Source organism: Spinacia oleracea, chromosome 2 (genome assembly GCF_020520425.1).
Source record: "Spinacia oleracea cultivar Varoflay chromosome 2, BTI_SOV_V1, whole genome shotgun sequence".
NCBI classification, from domain to species: Eukaryota; Viridiplantae; Streptophyta; class Magnoliopsida; order Caryophyllales; family Amaranthaceae; genus Spinacia; species Spinacia oleracea.
This window is the reverse complement of record NC_079488.1, coordinates 30992981-31016954: the sequence shown is the minus strand read 5'-3', so window position 1 is coordinate 31016954 and position 23974 is coordinate 30992981. Positions and strand designations below refer to the sequence as shown.

Sequence of the window (23974 nt, the reverse complement as noted above, 5' to 3'; positions counted from 1 at the left end):
GGTTAACTCACCAAAAATCATGCCATAATTGAAACAGAAAATAAGAAAAAGGAAATTCACATTAGTTTGCGACTATGCTCCACCAATCACGCCACAAATTTAGTAGCTATCAAAAACGTCAAGAATTTGTTATTAAAAGGTAGAATGATTGAAATATAATTACTACTTAATACAATTACTAAATTTATGGAATAACAATTTGAGAAGAAAATCAATGGAGAAACGAGGGAGAAGAACTAACGAATTGCTTCCTTGAGAGAAGATGAGTGGTCATGAACTTGCGAGTTCGAATTTTGATTTGTGACTACTTTTCCGCCATTTTTGTAGTAATATTGCGATGATAGCTGAGATATGAGACTCATTGTTCAATTGTAAAAAGTTGAAGTTACCTAAAGGATGCGGGTATGCTTATCAATGTGAATAATATTGTTGGTTTTATTTTTTTTCTATGGGTTTGTATGAATAATAGGATTCGGGTTTCCAGTGGCCCTACCCTTGGTTATGCTCAAGATGTTCCTGAGAAAAGGGTCCTTGCTTTCATAGGGTGGACGGTGTTGTTTGAAATGAATGCTAAGACAGTAGCAGAACACTACAACAGAACACAGCAGCAGGTACATCATTAGCCAGCAACTCTGGGAAAAACAGAAGAAAACAGCAGCACTCTGATATGTGCAGATTGGTTCTTCTAGCAGTTTTTGGTTCAGCAGCTGCAGGTGCAGTTTGATTTTCATACTTCTGATATGTGTAGATTTTTTTTTTTGATATCGGATTACTTGGCTGGTGCGACGGTTCAGGAACTGTGGGAGGATATGTGTAGATTGGTTGTGCTGTTAGAGTGTTTGCAGGCTGTTTGTTTTGTTGTTACAGTCTGCTGCTATGAGTTGTTCATTGCAGCTGTTTCAACTGTAGTTTTTCTTCTGTTTTTCCCAGCAGCAGCTGCTGTTTTCTGGCTGAGGGTTATCTTAATTTTCCCTTTCAGCTTTGCTTATGCGTACGTTACTTTGTTACACTTACGTTGTTACCTTTTTAATGAAACAGCTTTTCATTGTTGTTGTTGTTGTGGTTGGCAGTTTTTTTAAGCAAATCTGTTTTGGTGGACTGGTTAGGTAACTGAACAAGATATATCGACAATGCTGCGATGTGAGCAAAAGACTATAATATTCTTGATCCACACGAGTGGATATACTAATGAGGTTGAGAGCCATGACGGTCCACAATGTCATAAAAAACTGGAACTACACTGCACTTGAGAGAAAACAATCAATGGAGAAAAGAGGGAGAAGAACTAAAGAGTTACTTCCTGAGAGAAGACGAGTGGTCATGAACTTGCGAGTTTGGATTTTAATTTGTGACTGCCTTGTCCGCCATTTTTGTATTCTCTAATTCTCTCTCCTCTAGCTGAATCATCCTTCAAGTTTCACGGCAAAACAAGATATAAGGTAATGAAATAAAAAGGTGAAACACTTGGGTAGAGGTGTTTTGTATTCAGGCTATTGGTCTTTTTTGAAAGTTTCTTTGTTTGGGCTCAATATTTAAGCTTAATGTTGGCCTTTAACGGGTTTACGTTAGCATCATTATGTTAAGTTTCTATCACTGCATAATTACTTTTATTCAGCTACATAATTTATTCTTATGTGATATAGATATTCATATATTGTGTAATTTAATGTAATTCTTGTTTCATGTCTCTTATGAGACATCTAGAATTAACAGCAATATATTGTGTAATTTAATATAATTCTATTTTTATTTTGAAATGTTACTACTTTGTGAACATATTTTTATATCTAATATTTATATTTAGTGGTTGTAATACAATTTAAAATTTTTATATAATCCCGCACGCATCGCGTGCGTATAAGACTAGTGATAACAAAACTAACATGTCGTGTTGGGTTTGGTTACGTTATATTTGTTCATTAATACTCACAACAGTTATAATTCGTAAGTTTTTGGACAATACATGGAAATGAATGAACTTATATGCAAGTAGATTTAATGGGATATATTCTAATTGTATGAGATAGAATTAAAAATAACTAGTTAGTGGTCAGGGCGATGCCCCGGAGTATTGCATATAATTCGATTTTTTTATTCGTTTCAGATTCACTTATAAATTTCTATATATACGTAGTTTGACAATAATATGAATTTCAATACATATGTAGTTTAAGAATAAAATTGGTTAACCAACAACCAGTGAACTAATTATTTTGAGTAATTTTGCACTATTATTAGAAATCTTTATGTTTTGTACCTACCTTACTTATGACTTGTAAGAAATTTTTAAAGTTACAATTGTATATTGAGTTACAAATCCAAAATAAATTTTGGAGGAAAAAAACACATGTAATTAGCTAAAAGAAAGCGCAACATTTTTTTTCCTATTATTTTCTCTGTTAATTTCACGGTTTTTTGTTTGATCTAAAAAAATTCTAGAAAAGATAAATGAATCGATTAGTAATGAATAAAATTAACATTTTTTTTGTTACCATAAATTATTATTCAAATACAAAAACTTGGGCATTAAAGGTTTATACAATCATAAATACCTATTTTTTCTTTTTTAATTGTTTTAGAGTCATAAGTTGTGTCATTGGAGTGATGGTTAAAACTTTGCAATAACATACAAGAGGTTGTGAGTTCAAGGGTGGATACCCTCATTTTTTTTTATGAGGATGCAATAAACGATGATGTGTGCGTATGACATGACACGACTACGCCATATCACTTGCCAAATCATCGCGACACATGGAGAGATGTCATATATATATATATATATATATACTAGGTTAGGTCCCGTGCAACGCACGGTCATTACTAAAATATTTTATTATTTCAATAGTATCTAAATAAAAAACTTGTGATATTAGGAAAACGTGAAAGTAAAAAGAATCTATGCAAAAGTATGAATTCATAGTGTATAAAATAAATATCCAAATAAGCAAAATATGCATATTAGTACAATACGAAGTACAAAGTTAAGGATTATATAGTTGTATACTTACCACTTATTATTATTTTAATTAACATCCGTACTCACCGTGTATTATTATTAGACTATCATTAGAAATCAATCTTCAGTATTATATAAATTAATTAAAAAGTTATAACAATACATAAGTAAAATCAAATTGTAAAGGAGAAAATAATAATGATTCATCTTTCCTCCAATAATATATCATGTACTACGTAGTTACATTTATGGTTATGAGAAATAATTCCCCTGACTTTCATTGATTGTGTATTATCAGTATATATACAAACTATTTGTTGTACAATAGCGTGATATGAGGCTATTAATTAGGAATCTAATTAATACATAATATTTACAAAATAACTACATGTTCTATCAATGGTAATTCAATTATATTTTTATTTCATTTTTTATTTTAGTTTCCTAAAAAATGCAAAGTAAAATCTTTTTAAAAAAGTTTAAAAAAATATATTTTGGCGGAAAAAATCGCACCAGGACATGACACGTGTCATTCCTGATGTCTATTTTAATATATAGTAATATATATATATATATATATATATATATGTATATATATATATATATATATATATATATATATATATATATATATATATATACATATATATAGTCCTATATATATATAGGACCAGGTTCTGGTGAGAACCTTTAGCAACCGTAGGATTTAGATAGAATTGACGGATGAGATTTAATCTCATAAAATCTGATATTTTCGCTAAAAATACACTTTCTTTCACCTTCCCAAAATATCTCACAGTTTCTCTCTCTACTTCCCTGAAAAATGACGCGCGATTTATTTTTGAAATCCTTCATTCTTCTAATCCAGAAATTCGTCCCAAAATTAGGTATAATTTGTCAATCTAATTTGCAATCACACTTTAATTATTCGTGATATCAAAATTCCTAATGTTCTACATTGATTTTCAACTTCGATTTTGAAGTTCATCATGCGAAAATTTTAAATATTAATTGTTTGATTTGATTAATTAATTCTAATCTTTCTGCAGCAGTATTTCAATTAACTAGAATCTGCAATCATCGAGCTCAAAATTGAAGGTAAATGTTTCCAATTAAGTTCAATCGGATTTCTAGGTTATCACATTTCGTTAAGATGTTGTGTTTACTTTTGAGGATATTGTGTTTACTTTTACTCAATACTATGTTTACTTTTGTTGATAATGTCTTTACTTTTACTTGATATTGCGTTTACTTTTACTCGATGTTGTGTTTACTTTTGATCATAGCTTACACAATTTTTTTTTTCGAATTAAAGATAAATAAAGAAATCATAAAAGAAAACAGAACTGATTAAAAAGTAAAATGGTTCGAATAATTTTAGACATGGTCAAGAGAATAGATGTTCCTGAACTGCTTGTTTGGTGGCTGCGTTTTTGAAGTCAAGAAGTCAGTTGGGTGGTTTTGAAGGGATAGTGATGCAGACTTGTCCTGTGTTAACAGGTGGTAAGTTAAAATGTTCTACATAGTGGCTTTTAAGGTGTCAGAGGTGTTGTGTGTACGTTGTTGCTGCAGGGGGATGAGGGTGTTAATGCAAAACTTGACAATCCCAGTTGACTACTAGGGTTGGGTTTCTGGCCTGCAGTTTGGCATACTGTGTCCTGGTCAATTTTAGTGGGTCTGTTCTATTGCAATTGTGTTTGCTGCTTTTCTATTGTTATTTGGGCAGTCTGTTATGGTAGTCTATTATGGTTGCAGTCAATTTACATAAGTTAGATCAGTTAGCAAGGTCTTGTTGCTGCTTACCTGACAATGCTGATCTGATGCATTCAGTGGTTAGGTTAACGTGGTTGTGGTTCTACTGTGCAACAAGGTTAGTAAATACAAGGAATTCCAAAGTAAACAAAGAAATATCTCAAAAGTAAATACAAGGAACTCAAAAGCAAACAAAAGAAACTCAAAAGTAAATCGCAACTTGGTAAAAGTAAATTAGTCGTATTATGTATGTTTCTGTTTTCTACGGTGTGAATGTAGTTGAATTAGGGGGTTAATTGTACAATATCGCCCGATTTTTCGCAAAGTCAAATTTACTGACATGTATTGTAAATTTTCCAACTGTAATTACATATTTAAGCTTGAAATCAGGTATTAATAGCAATTTGTTAAGTTTTCTTGGCTAAATTTCAAAGTTATTAAACAATTCGTCCCAATCAATTTGTTTGTGGGTAAACTGCCTTGTCTAGAGCCTGAGATAGTTTTGTTATTGCTGCTCGCAAATCAGTTGTTGGCCTTAATCTGCTTTTGCAGTTCTTCTGATTAAAATATTGGAGGAATTATAAATTTTAGTTCTTCCTAATTTTCTATTAAGGTTAGGCCATATACTAAGTTGGAATAATAATTCTGAAAGTAAACTAAATTTCTCTAATAGTAAACGAAATCTCTCTAAAAGTAAACTAAATAATTCCGAACAAATCAATGACTAGTAGAAGGATGATGATTTCAACTGGTTTGATCTCTGACTGTAGTTTAGGTGCCTACTTTGATACTTGCTGCTAGTCGATCATGTCTTTGCGGTTTTGTTGCTGGTTCTGTAGACTTGTTACAGAGGCTTGCTCGAGCTCCTGCTAGCGTAGTTAATTGAGAGTGAAGCATGCTCAAATGATGTTGTAGTATGCATTACTGCTGCATTTTAGCTACTGCATTGGTGGGTCTGATTGCAGGTTCAGGTGTTAATTTCACAGTATGTTTAGTATGTTTAGGGTGCTGTGATTAGTCTGTTGTCGTTGCTGGTTGTTAGTCATGTAGGGGGGTCATTGCTGCTAGTCATTTCTTTGAGGTTTTGTTTCTTCTATATTCAACTTCGCTTGGATGACAAAGGTTGTGCATCATACCTTAACATGATTTCTTTTTGTTCAAATTAAAAGTAGATAAATAATTCGTAAAAGTAAACAGAACTGATTAAAAAGCAAATGAGAAAAATGGACAGATTCTAAGTAGGATCTTACTCCCCTTGGGAGTAGGTGCTGCTCAGAAATGATCATGAGATGTGAGGGAAATCAAGTGATTTTGATGTTTTAGCAAGAGCTTCTTCACACTATGCATATCGCGTTGGTTTATTTATGAAAATATGAAGTAGCAGAAGGTGTTGCTGAAATATATTTGTTGGTTCTTGCTGCCAGCCATAGCTTAGTGTGTTTGTTGATGCTTTTACAGCCTGCTATCATAGGGGCTTGCTCGAACTCCTACTTCACAGTTAATTGAGATTTGAGAGTTATTCATGCTTAGATGCCGCTGTTGTTTGCATTCTGTTGCCGCATTTTAGAAGTTGGTTTCGGCTAGGTCTGACACACTTGTTTAGTGTTGTGATTCTTGAAGGGTGTCTTCCTGGCTTTGTAGGGCTATAGTAGCTTCAGGCATTCTTGAATGGGCACTCATCATTGTTAGTTGTTTTGTCGCCACAAATTCTATGTAGAGATGCGAAAAAGGTAAAGATTTCTCACATAAAACCATGTTATATAAGTCATGCTCTCAGCCTCTGTGTTAATGGGGATGAAGCTTTGTGTTGGAGTTTAGGTGTGTGTGTAATTAGCTTTACTAAGTGTTTCTTAAACCTATTAGCTCAAATGGTAGAGCACTATGCAAATGCATATGGGGTGTAGGTTCGATTCCTACATAGGTTGTCTCTAAAAGTACATTAAAAAAACTCAAAAGTAAATAAAATAAACTCAATAGTAAATCAAAGTATCTCAAAAGTAAATCAAAGTATCTCAAAAGTAAATCATAATAACTCAAAAGTATCTCATAAAAATTTAAAAGTAAATCAAAATATTTCTCTGATTTATTGAACATCAGACCTTTAAGAATACATGTGACTTTCGTTGCATTATTACTAAGAAGTATTCAAAAAGTAAACAAAAAAAACTCAAAAGTACTTAATTTAAACTCAAAAGTAAACTAAAAATCTTAGAAGTAAATCAGAAAATCTTAAAAGCTTATTACAATCAAATAGTTCAAAGAGGCAAATGATTGAGCAAAGAGTCATTGACATTCATCTCTTACAATATGAAACAATTTATAAGAAAGAAATATATGGCCGGATGTCAAAGTAAAGGTTTTCAACTTAAAAGTAAGTAAAATAATACAAAAAGTAAATAAAAATAAAAAACTTGAAAACTCCGATTATTGGAGTATATAGGTTAAAATAAAGGTTATTCAATTATAAGTAAATCAAATAATACAAAAAGTAAATCAAAAAAATTCAATTATGGAGGGTTCTCCAATGTATAAATGCACAAGAAAACTACATCAACTACGGCATGATCTTTTTATTTGGTGCAAAGAGTATCAGGCTGCAAATAGCATCATATGGGATGAAGCAGTAGATAAGTGTGCCAAAATTCAGAACAATCTGGGCTGCGATGGTAGCATGATGCAAGAAAAGCAAGTAAGGGAGGAGCTGTTTGAGCATGCTTTGTTGAAACTGGCTTATTGGAAGCAACGAGAAAAGGAGAAGTGGTCTGCAATTGGAGACAGTAATACATCATACTTTTTTAGATGTGCTAAATCGAGAAAATCACGGAATGAGATTAGGATAATTAAAGATGAAGATGGAAATTGGAGCTCTGACCCTAAATAAATCCAGTGTGTTATTTCCAATCATTTCAAGAGATTATACAGAGCGGATGAGCATCAGTTGGAACCATGGAGTATTCCCACAGAAATAATCCAACTTGTCTCAAAGTTATCTGAGCATCATATCAATTCACTGAACAGAGAATTCACGGCTGAAGAAATCCGTTCAGCAGTTTTCCAAATGGGTGGGTTGAAGTCTCCCGGTCCAGATGCTATTCTGGTTGTGTTCTACCAGAAAGCGTGGTCTATTGTAGGTGAGGAGATTACTGAAGCAGTTATTTATTTTTTCCAAAGGGGATATCTTTTGAGGGAATGGAATCAAACATTCTTTACCCTTATTCCAAAAGTGGCAAGTCCAGAAACGACGTCGCAATTCCGCCCCATCAGTCTCTGCAATGTTATCTACAAAATCATCTCCAAATGTATGACAAATAGGCTCAAGCCAATTATGCAAGAAATTGTTGGCCCCTTTCAGAATGCCTTTGTTCCCAAAAGATATATGGGGGATAACTGTCTTTTGGCCCATGAAATCATCACCTATATGAAGCGAAAGAAGAAGGGGTTGGTTTTCTATTTTGAAAATTGATATGAATAAAGCATATGACAGAGTACGATGGGAATTTATAGAATGGCTACTCAATGGAATGGGGTTCCCTGCAATTTGGAGGCATTGGATCATGCAATGTATATCTACAGTTTCATATTCAATTCTTATCAATGGTGAACCAGGAACACCTTTCAAGCCAAGATGTGGGTTAAGGCAAGGGGATCCGATATCTCCGTATATTTTCATACTGGTTATGGAAGTTCTTTCAAAAATGCTGCTCAAGCTAGAAAGTGATGGTCAAATCAAGGGAATCAAAGTCTCTCGTTCGTCCTCAGCTATTTTGAAGGAAATAATGCCCTTGGTCCAAGTATGCATTCTATGATAAGTCTAATAAATGCGGTTCAGTATTAATTAACAAGTTAATAATTCAGTGAGATCAAGTGAGCTGAATGCCTAGCTAGAGGCCGCTTCAGTTCAAGTGGAATTAATGATATTAATCCACAGCTTACTCTTGACTGAACCCGTAGGGTCACACAAATAGTACGTAAATGGATCAAGTATTTAATGGCATTAAATACTCTATCTATGGATATTCGGAATCGACGGATCTTGGTTTCAGTGGGAGCTGAGATCGTCACAGGCAAGAAATGAATACTCCGGAAACGATGATATTACCGGAAACGGAAATATGGATCGTATCGGAAATATAAATATTATCCAAGTCGTAGATGTTGCCGGAAACGGAAACATGGTACGTATCGGAAAATATTATCGGAAATGGAAATATTGCCAGAATCGGAAATATTGCCGGAAACGGAAATATTGTCAGAATCGGAAATATTACCGGAATCGGAAAATAATTCCGGAAACGGAAATATTAAATATTTGTTCGAAACGGAAATTAATTCCGGAATCGGAAATGTTAAATATTGTTCGTATCGGAAATGAATTCCGGAATCGGAAATTTAATCGGAAGCGTATCGTACGAATAAGCATCGGACGAGGCCTGCCAGACGAGGGCCCAGCACGAAGCCAGGCCATCGCCCAGCAAGCCAAGCGCGCCACACAAACAGCCACGCCAGGCCCAGCACAAGGCCAGGCCCAGCAGGCCGTGGCAGCGCGCACAGCACGCGCAGCGCGCGCGGATGCTTGCGTGGGCTTGTGGCTCGCGCAGGCCTCGCTGCGTGGGCTGCTGCTCGCACGCACGCATGGGCGGCCCATCGTGGCTGCCGTGTGTGTGTGCGTAAGTGTTTGTGTTCGTGCACGTTTCCTAAAACGTGCAGAGTTCGGTTAATGATTAAATTCCTAATTCTATTTGATAAATTAATTAAATTAGAGTTCTTGTAGGATTCTAGGTTTAATTAATTTGTATCTGAATAGGATTCCAATTCCCTTTCCATACCCCTATAAATATGTGGCCTGGGTTCACAATTTATAACGAGTTTTCAAAGTATTCAAAGTGAGTTTTTGAGAGAAAAATTCAGCCACACATCTTGCTCAAAAGTGCCGAAAATTCTAGTACCTTAAGGGCGATTCTAGTTGGTCAATCTTAAGGCGGATCCGGACGTGCTGTGGACTATCTACGGAGGGACGACACTTGGAGTCCTAAAGACTTGTTCTTGTTCGGTTCGGGCGCAGCTAGGGAAGGCACGCAACAAAGAGTATGCATCTAAATTATGCTATATGATTATGTGTAAATAATATGTAATCCTGGGTTAATGGTTGTTTCCGCATGATTTATGTAATATCATATGTATCATAACCTAACAGTGGTATCAAGAGCCCCTTATTATTTTCATAATCTAAATTGCATAAACATGGTTAAATATTACAAATTTGCAAGAATTAAAAGGGGTGATTAATTTTCGTAATTGTTAATTAATTGCAAATTGCGTTTATTTAATTATACGTACGCAGTTTTTCGGCAGTTTCTTCGTTACTCATCCAAATCGAGTGATTTTTGTGTCAATTCCGCATGTAAAAGGCATTCTAAAATTTTGACAAAAATAATTTTTTTCTGCCGAACCCAGAATTCTCAAATTCGAAGCCTAACTATGACTTTTCGAAGGTTTTAGTTTTTCGAATGCAAAATTTCGTAAATTTAAGATGTTAAATTAAATATTTGCGATTCTTGTTGATAAATCTTGAATTTTTGATTGACCTACTGCATATGTTTAACAAGTTTGAATGCCTAGTCTTGTTAATTATGCAATCTAATTTGTAATTATGATTAATTTGTTGAAAATTAGAATAATTTAGAATTAATTTGATTTTCATAATTAATTGTAATTTAATTAGAAACCTATGATTAAAAACCACCATAAAAATTGTAAATTTATGATAAATTTTAAATTTTTATGACCTAGACTTGAATCCATAACAATCGGAAATCAATTGGATAATAAATTTTCGATTTTTCGCCCTAAAATTATGAAATTAATAATATTTATTAATTTGTCATTAATTTTATAAATTTTAAATTTTTTATGCGATTCGTTCATATAACTTGCACGCACAAAGCAGTGGACGCTTTGTGTTACCCTTAAGGGGTGTTGTATAATGCGGGCATGCGACGACGAGCAAGGGAGCTCGTCGCCCGTGCGGCACGAATGCAATGAGCAAGGCATGGTGCACGAGCACAAGGCAGCAGCCCTGCCTTGTGTCGTGGGCCACGAGCTATGAACAAATGGGCATGGGCGAAAGGCAAGCCAAGGCAGTCGCGTGTGGGCAGCAAGCGAGCTGCGCCACGACGAGCACTGCCTCGCGCAAGAGCGCGCAGCCTCGCGCGCAGCGAGGGCAAGCTCGCGTGCCACGAGCGCTGCGCCCAGCGTTGCTCGCGCGCACAGCGAGCGATGTCGCGCGCCCAGCGAGCGATGTCGCGCGCCCAGCGAGCGATGTCGCGCGCACAGCGAGCAATGGCTCGCGCGCACAGCGAGCGCTGGCGAGCGCGCACTGCGAGCGATGGCTCGCGTGCGACGAGCGCTGGCGCGCGCACAGCGAGCACCACAGCGTGCGATGGCTTGCGATGGAAGATGCAGCAGCTATGCGACGAGCGCATGGGCTGCGCGCACATGGCCAGCAATGGCTGTGTGCGTGCGGCCCATGGGCGTGCAATGCGTAGGGTGTTTGCGTTATGATTAGATCGCTTTGAATGTTTAATTTGAAAATTTCAGTTCACGTAATTTTAATTAATTTTAAAATTAATAATTTAAATTAGTTTCTTGGATTTTAATTTTGAATATTGTAATTATAATAAATGTTATTTATTCTAATTATTTTACTAAAATTAAAATCATGAATTAATTTAAATAACGACTGAAATTAAATTAAACTTTTTGGATTCAATTATAAATTTATATGAGCTTTAAATTTTAATTAAATTTGTATGTTACCGGTTACACTAGAAATACATTTTTATGTTTAAAATTAGTAAAGCATATGAATTTATTGGTTTAAGTGGGAGCGCTTTTTAGTCATAAACTCTTGATTAGGTCTACAAATCCTTAAGGTTAAAACAACTTGATTAGAATTAATAAGGACTGAATAATTGGTAGATTATTGGTGCCCTTGATTAATTGCTGCAAATGTTTACGTGATGCATAATGTGTTTTACTAACCAGCTATGTGGGCCATTCATGATAATGAATGGGTGAATGGTATATATATTGTATATGTACTGTTTTGCAGGTTATGAAGTGACTAGTATGGCCCAAATAGGATAGAAAATATGGTCTGCGTACCATTAATTTGAATGTAATTGGTCTAAAGTACCAAAGTTATTTTTTAATTCAAATATGGTCTGCGTACCATCAAATAGTTGTAATTAGTTATAGCTTATCCTATTTGAAGAAAATGGTGCCTCCCACGGAGATTTTCAAGACGGACTTTGAAGTTAAAGCTTCAAGATGAAGTTGGGCCATACTAGATCACATTTATCTTATGCATGTTTAAGTTATTTATTGCTTTTAAATATGTCTTAAAATGTATGAGATCAAAAGCTTGATTATGTTGCATGATTAAGGATTTTAGTTCACTTAAAATCTAACCAACATAGTAAGAGCCTTAAGTTCCAAACTTAAAAATTGAGTTAAAAGGTGCCATGCCAAAATATACACTTGCTTGGATATCCTTTACATCAATCTAGTAATAGTTTTCGCTCAGCGAGGTGTTACTTATTGGTCCTAAAGGGGCAAGGTACACAAATAATTGTGAGTACACGTTAGTTTTGGTGAAACTCAACGATATAAGTAAGGAGTCCTTTTATGTCGTGGCAAAATTGATAGGTTTACCTAATAAGTTCTTAGACGTACCTATCAACCAAGAATAGTTTCTAGACTATTAGCAAAAGGCTTTTGCTTACCTAAGATGTTTTAGGATTAAGTCGACAAACTGTGCTTAGTTCTTCAATGATTTTAGGGTCTTGGAATCATTTTATTCACACCTGCCGGAACAATAAAATCGAATAAAATGCTAATAACTTGTTTGAATTGCATGGTTGCTTTAATTTCAAGTTATTATTCATGATAAATGTTTAGACTTTGCATGCTTCAATGTATGTTTTAATTATTCTTTATAATTAAATATCTTGCACTGCAATAAATCCTTTTAGAAAGGTAACAGTAAATTTCCTCAATTGGTAGTGAATCCAAGAACGATTCACGGAAATGAGAGAAAGTGAGCAATTTAAAATGTACGTTTCTTTTAGCGACTTTTATGGTGGTTTTCGAACATCAAAATCGAATGGCAAACCAATTGGTGCTTGTGAATTCAAAATACAATGTAGTTTTGAGATCATAAAGCATTGAGTTTAATACGCTCAGCTTTACCAATGGTTAACAACCTAATATCTTTGTCCATTTAATTCTCGAATGAGTCTAGTCCCTAGACATTCGAATAGATCGATGCTTAGAGAACTTTAGAAGCTTCTGGTAAGATCATCTAGTTGAAACAGAATATTCAACATAAAATGGTAAAGAACCTTGTTGGTGACATTGGACATGTCTAACAAAGTATAAAAGTCAACACTAAAGAATTCAATTCTTAAGACTATAAGAAAGGGTACAAGAAATAGGAAAACGAGGAACAAATGAAAGGAATTTACGATTCCGTTTCTACCTATAAGTTTATGTTTAAAGAGAAGTGACCTAGCAATCAAACTTCCTTGGTATCATATACCGCTTGAGGTTCTTACTTCGGTAAAAACTCAAACAATGGAAGCTAGGCTACACTAATGACCTACAAGTGGGAAATGAAGCATGGCAATGCTACATTAGTTGTAGGGTCATCTAGTTTGTTTTAAGTCCTTTCAAAGGCTGGAACTTAATGGCTATTTTGTTCCATAATCAGCATACCTAAATTTCTGTTTTTCAAACACAGAAAGACTCACATTCAAGAAAAACAAAAACAATGTTTGTTTGTTTATTTGAATGAAATGGTCAATTACAGGATGAGTCAATATGCTTGATTAAAACAAACAACTCTTTATAGAACTTTACTAGGTTCAAATCAACCCCTTGATTTGAGTTCCACTAAATCTTTGGCATTGTTGCTTAGACCATATCAACAAGTTAACATTAAAAAGCTCTATTTTAATGGACTTTTGAAAGTTGATTGATTTCTAGATCATTTTAAGACAACCAGTCTTACTTGTTGAAAGTAACAAAAGATATGAACTATTGTTAGAACGCCTAGACGATAGAGTTCAAAGCTAAAGAAAGATTTTATGACTTTATCATTTCACATGGATTTGAGTGAATATAGGTTTATTTACTCAAATGTGATATAAGTTGAATCTGTTTGGCTAGTTCAAAGATTCAGAAGTATAAAATCCACTTGGCAAGAAATCATAAAGATCTAGGTTAGATCATGTTGATGATTACTTGAGACCAAATATGATCATCAATGATTGTGTGTTGTAAGTTCACAATCTAGGTCCATAAGATATGGCATATCTTAGTTGGGATAATCGAAGTCAATTAGTACTTGATTCGATTAATGATGAATCATAAAGACTTTTCCTATAATTTCTAAAACAAAATGCTCAACTACCACCAAACTAAACCAAATTCGTCAAAGCTATTGAAAAGTAATTTTAGAATAACTTTTCATAAAATATATCTAGAGAGTTGCAAAACTCAGTGGGAGCTTAGTGTTTGTCATTCGACAAACTAAGGCCCAAGTATAGATATATGTTTCATTGTGATTTATTCAAATGAGACACAAGGGTATTGTTTCTACCACGAATTTTTGAGAACATAATGTTTGTTTGCTCGAAATAATGTCCTTTTGGAGATTCATTTCCAAAATGACAAGTGGGAGAAAATAGACCTCGAAAGTCTTCGAGGCGAACAACAAACATAAACGGACATTCCGGAGGCTTTTCAAAGTGCTTCAGAAAATCCGAACTTATTCTTTAAGGACTTTAGAAGTGGCTTTAAAGAATAGACATCTCTTAGAAGACTGTACAAGTGCTTCAAAGAGAATAGAATATTCAAAGGACTCTCAAAGTGCCTATTGATATTCTATTGTTTGATGTTCTATACCCAAGTAGGCATAGAATTCAAGTCACTGAAACTATGAGATTCTTCTATTAGATAGTGAAGAAACATAGAGATCAGGTCAATGAAACTATGAGATTCTTTTATTAAATAGTGAAGAAACCTACAACTTGCAGTCAAACTATTATCATGTAGATTAATGAGTTTGTGACTTGTAAGAAAGCTATGACGAAACCTAGATTCCCTAAAATGGTTAGAGGCCATATATAGACTCAAATGTTTTAAATGGTTAGAGGCCATAAAACATACTCAATGTTCTGATGACAAAATTGAAATTTTGTTGATTTGCAAGAATAGTTTCACACCTATTGATTGCAAAGTTTGAAAACCATCAAACATGAAATTGTGTTCACACACAAAGCTAGATTAGTTGCTAAAGGTTACAAGCAAATTCACGATGTGGATTGTGTTGAAACCTCATGCATAATCGTAATGCTCAAGTCTATAATTCAAGCAATGATTGCATATTGGTACATATAGCAATTGGATGACAAAACGTATTCCTCAATCAAATGTTGGAATAAACTATGTACATGGTATGTCATAGGAATTGTGGATCCAAATAAATGCTTGAAAGAAAAGCTAGTTTATAAAATCTAAGTACAGATTTAAGCAAGCAATTGGGAATTAGAAATGTATTTTAGTGAAGCTAATAAGTATTTTAGTTTCATAAAATGTACATGATTCTTATAGATATATAAGAAGTTTAGTGGGAGTACGTAAAACTTAATTGGTCCTGTGTGTATCACACACATATCTCTCTATTGTGAAATAACATTCAAATGGTAATGACTTAGATTTGAAATTATTCATCAATGATGGACCATGGCGAAACTTAGTACATACTGGGTATTAAGATCTATTTACAAAGATCTTATGATATTGTTTTGGATTAAGTAATGGCATTTACTAAATCAAACACGAAAGACTCCATTGGAGATATTCGACCCATATGAATAAATCTAAGTAAAGGATGTTTGAACTATGTATAAGCATTTACTAAGTTAAACATCAAAGAATCTTAAGTAAGATTCTTAAACCTATATTATATGTCAAAGAATTTAGCTGGATTTAGTATCTACTGAAACTAGATGAGCTAAAGTTACATGAATAGAATTCAATTGGGAATTATTCTGCAAAAGAATTTATCATGTATGATATAATATGAGGATCGCCAAAAACGTATCGTATGACTTTAGCCATGACGAACATATACCAATCTCTATTGATCTAAGTAAAGATCAACTAGATTGAGATCAAGAATACTTATGGTACTTGAAAAGGTACATAGGAATAGTTCTTGATTCAAGGAAATAAAGATATGCTAAATATTGATGCTACACGCATAAACACTGGCAAAGGATCAAGCAAGACCCTTTGGAGTTAACCATTGATAAGGACGAGCTATAGAGCATCGTGTTTTGAAATGGCAACATGGATTGGAGACCATGAGTTGTTGCGTGGGAAATTAAAATAATAATTTCTATGTTCTAAGATATAGTTGGAGAGTCTTCCACATATCTATGAACTGCTTGGATAGGTAAATCCAAACAAAGCATCACTAGCAACCTATACAGTTGAAGTAAAAGTGATTATTGCCTAAGAAGCAATAAAACAGGGTTGTTTAAAGTTCTTCACTGAACTTGGGTAGATCACCTATCTGCTGGCTTGATGGTTCTTCATTGAAAAATGCGTAGAACCACTCTTGAAGCAAGAAAAATGTCTGCTAACTTGATGGTTCTTCATTGCAAAATGAGTAAAACCACCATCGAAGTAAGAAAGACTAGATCACATAATAAACAAACTCGAAAAGATCTTATCATCATATCTCGAAGAACATTCGATGAAAAGGATATTAAGATTGGCAAAGCATGATAACTAAACTTATGCAACAAGTGAGAAGCAACACTCACGTTGTAGCACTGGAAATCAAGCATAGCTTTGAATTCCATGAATTGTTTTAGAAGATGGGTTTGAGGCCCATGGTTATAAAACATTTGGGTTGAACATTTATCATATATGAAATGTATTTTCATATTCCATTTAATCTTGGTTTAGTATTAAATGATGAGTCCCTTCAATTTGACGATATATTCAAGATAGACTGTCAGGACCAGTCCTGTGACTAAGAAATGTCCATCAAGCACTAGTGGAAAAAGGCTTATTTGCATCCCCGCATTTGCCACGCCATTCTGAACATGTGACGCAAATGACAAATTTTAGCATAAAATTTAGTCATTTGCGTCGCAGCTTTGTTAAACTGCGACGCAAATGACTCTAGGATGCCCCCCAGAGTCATTTGCGTCGCAGATTAACAAAGCTGCGACGCAATTAACACAATCAAGTGCGTCGCAGCTTTGTTAAACTGCGACGCAAATGACTCTGGGGGGCATCCTAGAGTCATTTGCGTCGCAGTTTAACAAAGCTGCGACGCAAATGTGTTTTGATTTTTTTTTTTCGAATTCGCGCTCAGCTTAATTGCTTAGGAACATTCTGACTTAGGTTAATATTGCTCAACACTGCTTCCCTCCCAAACCAAACCAACACCAACACTAGCTGCGTTGTTCTCACCGGCGGCTTCACCGGCGGCTTCACCCTGTTCACTGCCGTCGTCGGTGCTTCACTGCCGTCGTCGTTGCTTCACTGCCGCTCACGGCCAAGGAAGTCCTCCTGCTCCCTCTTCTCTGTCGCTGTCACAAACTGCCGCCGCGGTGTTGCACAGTGTTGCCGCGGCACAGCCGCCCCTGCACACTTCCCATACTACCACCGCCCCCTGCACCACCGCCCCCTGCACGTCCCGTTGCTCTCACATCTCTCCTCTCTTCAATAATTAATTAGGTATTATTTACATTTAAGATTGAATTTTAATTGAATTTTAATTGAATTTTAATTGTGCATTTTAATTATAATTCTGGATATTTTGATTGGAATTTTAATTGTACATTTTAGTTGAATTTTAAGATTGAATATATTATGATTGTGGATATTATTTAATTGAATTAATTGTGCACATTTAAGATTTAGGTTTTGTTGAATTTTAATTGTAGTTTTTGATGAATTGTAATAGGTTATTATAATAGTTGGTTTTGTTGAATTTATTTGTTTATTACATTTAGGTTTTATTGAATTAAGGTTATGAAATGAAATTCGGGTTTGTGAATTTGTGATGTGAAATGAATTGTACTATGGGAACTTGTTATTAGTTATGGTAGGTTTGGTTGGAAGCCATGGATTTATAATGATATGAATAGCCTAGTTTATATTCTAACCTTTGACAAAATTTGGTCATATTGTTTTATCTTTAGTGGTTGAAAATGGATCGGAGTTGGATGTATGGTAGTAAACGATTTTCTACAAGGTTCTTACAAGGGATTCAAGAGTTCATTAAGGTTGCCTTGAAACATCAATCAGAACATGAATCAAGTTTAATTCTGTGTCCTTGTTGTGATTGCAATAATTCAAGGGGGTATCGGGATATTGATGATATTGTTGATCACATAGTTCGTCGCGGTTTTAAGGGTAACTACACGACGTGGACATGGCATGGTGAGAGCATAGATCATGGGGCAAGTTCTAGTATGCCGAGCTCGAGTCAGCATAATCATTGTCATAATGGTGATGATAATGAAATTGAGGATGATATTGGTGTTGAAAGTGAGGAAGAAGAGGAGAAAGATAGGATAGATGATATGATGCATGATGTGGAAGACCATCATTTCGTTGAGCGTCCCCATATGTATGATAGTATAATCAAAGCTTCCGCAACACCATTATATCCTGGTTCTACACAAACTGTACTTGGTGCCGTCATCGAATATTTCAACTTAAAGGTGGAAAACGGTTGGACCAACAAGAGTTTTTCACAGTTTTTGGAGGCCACGTCTGGTAATCTTCCTGAAGGAAACAAACTTCCAAGGTCTAACTATGAGGCCCAGAAGCTTATGTGTCCTTTGGGTATGGATTATGAGAAGATACACGCGTGTCCAAATGATTGCGTGTTGTATCGAAAGCAGTATGCAAATCTGCATGAGTGTCCAAGATGCGGATTGTCCCGTTACAAGATCGTGGAGAATGATGCAACATCAACTAAGAAGAAACCTTCTCCGGCTAAGGTGCTTTGGTATCTTCCAATTATACCAAGATTTAAGCGCCTTTTCTCAGAAGAGAAAACTGCAAAACTCTTGAGGTGGCATGCCGAAGGGAGGAAGAAAGATGGGTTAATGAGGCATCCTGCTGATTCTCCACAATGGAGGAACATTGATCGAAAGTACAAGGTCTTTAGGGAAGAAGTTCGGAATCTCAGGCTTGGTCTTTGCACGGATGAAATGAACCCATTTGGGACACTTAGTACCCAATATAGCACTTGGCCGGTTCTTCTCACCATATACAATTTGCCTCCTTGGTTATGCATGAAGCGTAGATACATCATGTTGTCGCTCTTAATCTCTGGGCCTAAACAACCCGGAAATGACATAGATGTGTATCTAGAGCCACTCATTGAAGATTTGAAATTGTTGTGGGATGAAGGGGTGTTGATGTTTGATGCATACACCAAAACCAATTTCACTTTACGAGGCTTAGAAAGTTATAACTATGCATATGAGACATGTAATAAGTTTGAAAACATTCCTTAGGTTGTTTGGTTAAAAGTTGGGTTCGAAAATGTCATTTTTGCCTAAATATGTACTATAACGACCCAATTACCCTTAAATGTGGAATAATAGATTAGTACGAGGCTTAGAAAGTTATAACTATGCATATGAGACATGTAATAAGTTTGAAAACATTCCTTAGGTTGTTTGGTTCAAAGTTGGGTTCGAAAATGTCATTTTTGCCTAAATATGTACTATAACGACCCAATTACCCTTAAATGTGGAATAATAGATTAGTACGAGGCTTAGAAAGTTATAACTATGCATATGAGACATGTAATAAGTTTGAAAACATTCCTTAGGTTGTTTGGTTCAAAGTTGGGTTCGAAAATGTCATTTTTGCCTAAATATGTACTATAACGACCCAATTACCCTTAAATGTGGAATAATAGATTAGTACGAGGCTTAGAAAGTTATAACTATGCATATGAGACATGTAATAAGTTTGAAAACATTCCTTAGGTTGTTTGGTTCAAAGTTGGGTTCGAAAATGTCATTTTTGCCTAAATATGTACTATAACGACCCAATTACCCTTAAATGTGGAATAATAGATTAGTACGAGGCTTAGAAAGTTATAACTATGCATATGAGACATGTAATAAGTTTGAAAACATTCCTTAGGTTGTTTGGTTCAAAGTTGGGTTCGAAAATGTCATTTTTGCCTAAATATGTACTATAACGACCCAATTACCCTTAAATGTGGAATAATAGATTAGTACGAGGCTTAGAAAGTTATAACTATGCATATGAGACATGTAATAAGTTTGAAAACATTCCTTAGGTTGTTTGGTTCAAAGTTGGGTTCGAAAATGTCATTTTTGCCTAAATATGTACTATAACGACCCAATTACCCTTAAATGTGGAATAATAGATTAGTACGAGGCTTAGAAAGTTATAACTATGCATATGAGACATGTAATAAGTTTGAAAACATTCCTTAGGTTGTTTGGTTCAAAGTTGGGTTCGAAAATGTCATTTTTGCCTAAAAATGACCTAGGAAAACGTCATTTTATGGGTTAGAATCGAAATAATGACAGCATGCATGATTGATGGTGTCTTTCATGGGTTTCGATCTGTTCCAAAATGTTGCAAAGCTCTGATCAGTTCTGTGCACTGATCTGCACAGTTCTGATCTGAGCTGTGCAGATCAGTGCACAGAACTGATCAGAGCTGATCAGTTCTGTGCACTGGTCAGTTTCTGTGCACTGATCTGCACAGTTCTGATCTGAGCTGTGCAGATCAGTGCACAGAACTGGTCAGTTCTGATCAGTTCTGTGCACTGATCTGCACAGTTCTGATCTGCACAGTTCTGATCTAAGCTGTGCAGATCAGTGCACAGAACTGGTCAGTTCTGATCAGTTCTGTGCACTGATCTGCACAGTTCTGATCTGAGCTGTGCAGATCAGTGCACAGAACTGGTCAGCTCTGATCAGTTCTGTGCACTGATCTGCACAGTTCTGATCTGAGCTGTGCAGATCAGTGCACAGAACTGGTCAGTTCTTTATTTTTATTTTAAAATCCTGCTTTTGAAGGTATGTAATTTTGATGATTTTCCAATGCAGTAGCGTCAGGCATGGATGAAGATCAACACGCAAATTCAGGTCCTTCTAACAAATCACCAAATCAAGTGCCCCAAAAGCAAAAAAAAAAAGCCAAGAGGCCCTACAAAAGGAATAAAATCCATGCCCGGGGTTCCAAGAATAATTGAATGGGATCACTTGGACCGACCCACAGGGAAATGGGCAACGGATTACAAGAATCACATTGGCGAGATAAGTCGCGCAAAGGTTTCAATATTGATCAGAACCTGGGAAGATGTTTCACAAGGAATAAAAGACACTTTGTGGGAAGACGTCAAGGTAACCGGTTTTATTTTGGAAATTCAGTTGTACATATCTACGTGTCTTTTTCATGTGCTAAAAGACTTTCTTGTTCCTTTTCTTTTTCTTTCATTTAGAGAGAATTTCATATCACAGATGAAACTAAGAAAGAAGTTGTCTTAAAGAGTTGTGATAAGCGTTGGAGGGAATTCAAATCAAGATTGACGACTGGTTGGATCCGGGGTACAAGAAAAAGGCCAAAAGATGAAAAGATGCCATATGATTTGTATAGTTATATAACTAAGGATATATGGAAGGAATTTGTGAAGATACGTACCTCCGAAGAAGCTGAGGTATAAAAATTATTCTTATTTAAAGTCTTGTTATAATCTAAGTTTTATTTTGTTGTAATAATTTCTTTTACCCCCCTAAAATTAGGAAATAAGTGAGAAAGCAAGACAAAGTCAATCTTTCAACATATATCCTCATCATATGGGACAGAAATCATATGCTGAAATGACAAGTGAATGGCAGAGAAAAGGGTACATTCCCTCAGTTTCTTCGTCATCTGAAGGTTCCTCTGCGTCTACAATTTCTTCAAGTTTGCCGAGTAGGACATGTTTATGGCTTCTTGCAAGATCGGTACCAGATGAGAAAGGAAATCCTTACTTGCCGGATCAGGGCACACAAAAGGTCAAAGAAAATATTGTAAGTTCATTTAACAATTTTGCGTAATGTTGTGATTCCTCTAATTTCATATCTGTTCTTAACTATGAAACCAAGTGTTGAACTTTTCTCAAAACCATTTGATTTCATGTAGGATGAATGGAAAAGGAAACAAGATGAAGGGGAATTTGTTCCCAAAAGTGCACGAGATGATGTCTTATCTCGTGCACTTGGTAAGACTAAAGAAGGGAGACCACTAACATTTGGTGGTGGAGTAGGCATCAAAGCTGTGTGGGGGACCGGAGAGCGGCGTAGCTTTCGACGGTATGGAGATGCGGAGATGGAGGAAATGGAAGCAAGAGTGACCAAAAGGGTCAAAGATGAGACAATACAAGAGATGAACTCCAAGATGGATGCCATGGTCATGGAGAAATTTATCACATTTGCTAAAGAACTTGGTGTCCAAATACCAAGCCATATGAGGATAGACGCAAATGTTCATAGTAGTTGTCGTTCCGGGGGTTTAGATCCATTTGCCGACATTACGGTATGATAATTTGTGTTTTTCAAGTAATTTGTTTCTAGTTAATTCTATTGAACTTTTCTAACATGTTACATTGTATTTGCGTTATTGTTCAAAATAAATAATAAGGAACCTGTCCCGTGCCATCTATACCTGAACATAGGCTCGGAGAAAGTCTTTGTTGCCTATGGTACCATATGTCCAGAGTTGCTCCTTGATCACCACAACGACGTCACGTCCGATAACGTGAAAGTGAGCGTTGATGATTTTGAGCCCGCGTACAAAGAAGCTCCCGTCCCCGTGTTAAAGTCCGATGCAGATCGAATTCTATTGTACATGACGAGGTCCATGAGTGCACTTAGTTCTAAGACATTCATCTTATGTCCATACTACGAAAAGTATGAAAATTACTTTGAACTTCGTTTTTAATTGATTGTTATAAATTTAACTTTTTTTTTTTCTAACTACATACGTTTATTGTTTGTATGTAGGAGTCACTGGATGCTTTTAGTTCTTTGCTTGTCTAAACGTGAGGTCTACATATTTGATTCTCAACAGAAGAAGAGAAATTTGATGATTAAGGAGCCACTAAACAAGTAAGTAAAGTATGCATATGAAAATGCCATTTTTGCCTAAATTTTTGCCTAAGGTTCTTTAGTTCAAAGTTGGGTTCGAAAACATCATTTTTGCCTAAAAATGACCTAGGACGACCCAAATAGCCTTGAATGTGAAATAATAGATTGTAAAGGGCCTTAGAAAGTTATAACTATGCATATGAGACGTGTAATAAGTTTGAAAACATTCCTTAGGTTCTTTGGTTCAAAGTTGGGTTCGAAAACATCATTTTTGCCTAAAAATGACCTAGAACGACCCAATTAGCCTTAAATGTGAAATAATAGATTGTAAAGGGCCTTAGAAAGTTATAACTATGCATATGAGACGTGTAATAAGTTTGAAAACATTCCTTAGGTTCTTTGGTTCAAAGTTGGGTTCGAAAACATCATTTTTGCCTAAAAATGACCTAGGACGACCCAAATAGCCTTGAATGTGAAATAATAGATTGTAAAGGGCCTTAGAAAGTTATAACTATGCATATGAGACGTGTAATAAGTTTGAAAACATTCCTTAGGTTCTTTGGTTCAAAGTTGGGTTCGAAAACATCATTTTTGCCTAAAAATGACCTAGGACGACCCAAATAACCTTGAATGTGAAATAATAGATTGTAAAGGGCCTTAGAAAGTTATAACTATGCATATGAGACGTGTAATAAGTTTGAAAACATTCCTTAGGTTCTTTGGTTCAAAGTTGGGTTCGAAAATATCATTTTTGCCTAAAAATGACCTAGGACGACCCAAATAGCCTTAAATGTGAAATAATAGATTGTAAAGGGCCTTAGAAAGTTATAACTATGCATATGAGACGTGTAATAAGTTTGAAAACATTCCTTAGGTTCTTTGGTTCAAAGTTGGGTTCGAAAACATCATTTTTGCCTAAAAATGACCTAGGACGACCCAATTAGCCTTAAATGTGAAATAATAGATTGTAAAGGGCCTTAGAAAGTTATATCTATGCATATGAGACGTGTAATAAGTTTGAAAACATTCCTTAGGTTCTTTGGTTCAA

The 23974-nt window shown here is 35.3% G+C and overlaps 1 protein-coding gene across 1 annotated transcript; it reads left to right on the top strand.

The window, feature by feature from the left end:
* Positions 1-20798: 20798 nt before the first annotated feature.
* LOC130466862 (uncharacterized) lies at positions 20799-22522 on the top strand. Its single transcript, XM_056835426.1, has 4 exons — positions 20799-21201; positions 21300-21515; positions 21601-21870; positions 21983-22522. Exons 1-4 carry the CDS (start codon positions 20920-20922, stop codon positions 22379-22381), a joined length of 1167 nt encoding a protein of 388 aa, XP_056691404.1. The 5' UTR covers positions 20799-20919; the 3' UTR covers positions 22382-22522.
* The last annotated feature ends 1452 nt before the right edge of the window (positions 22523-23974 follow it).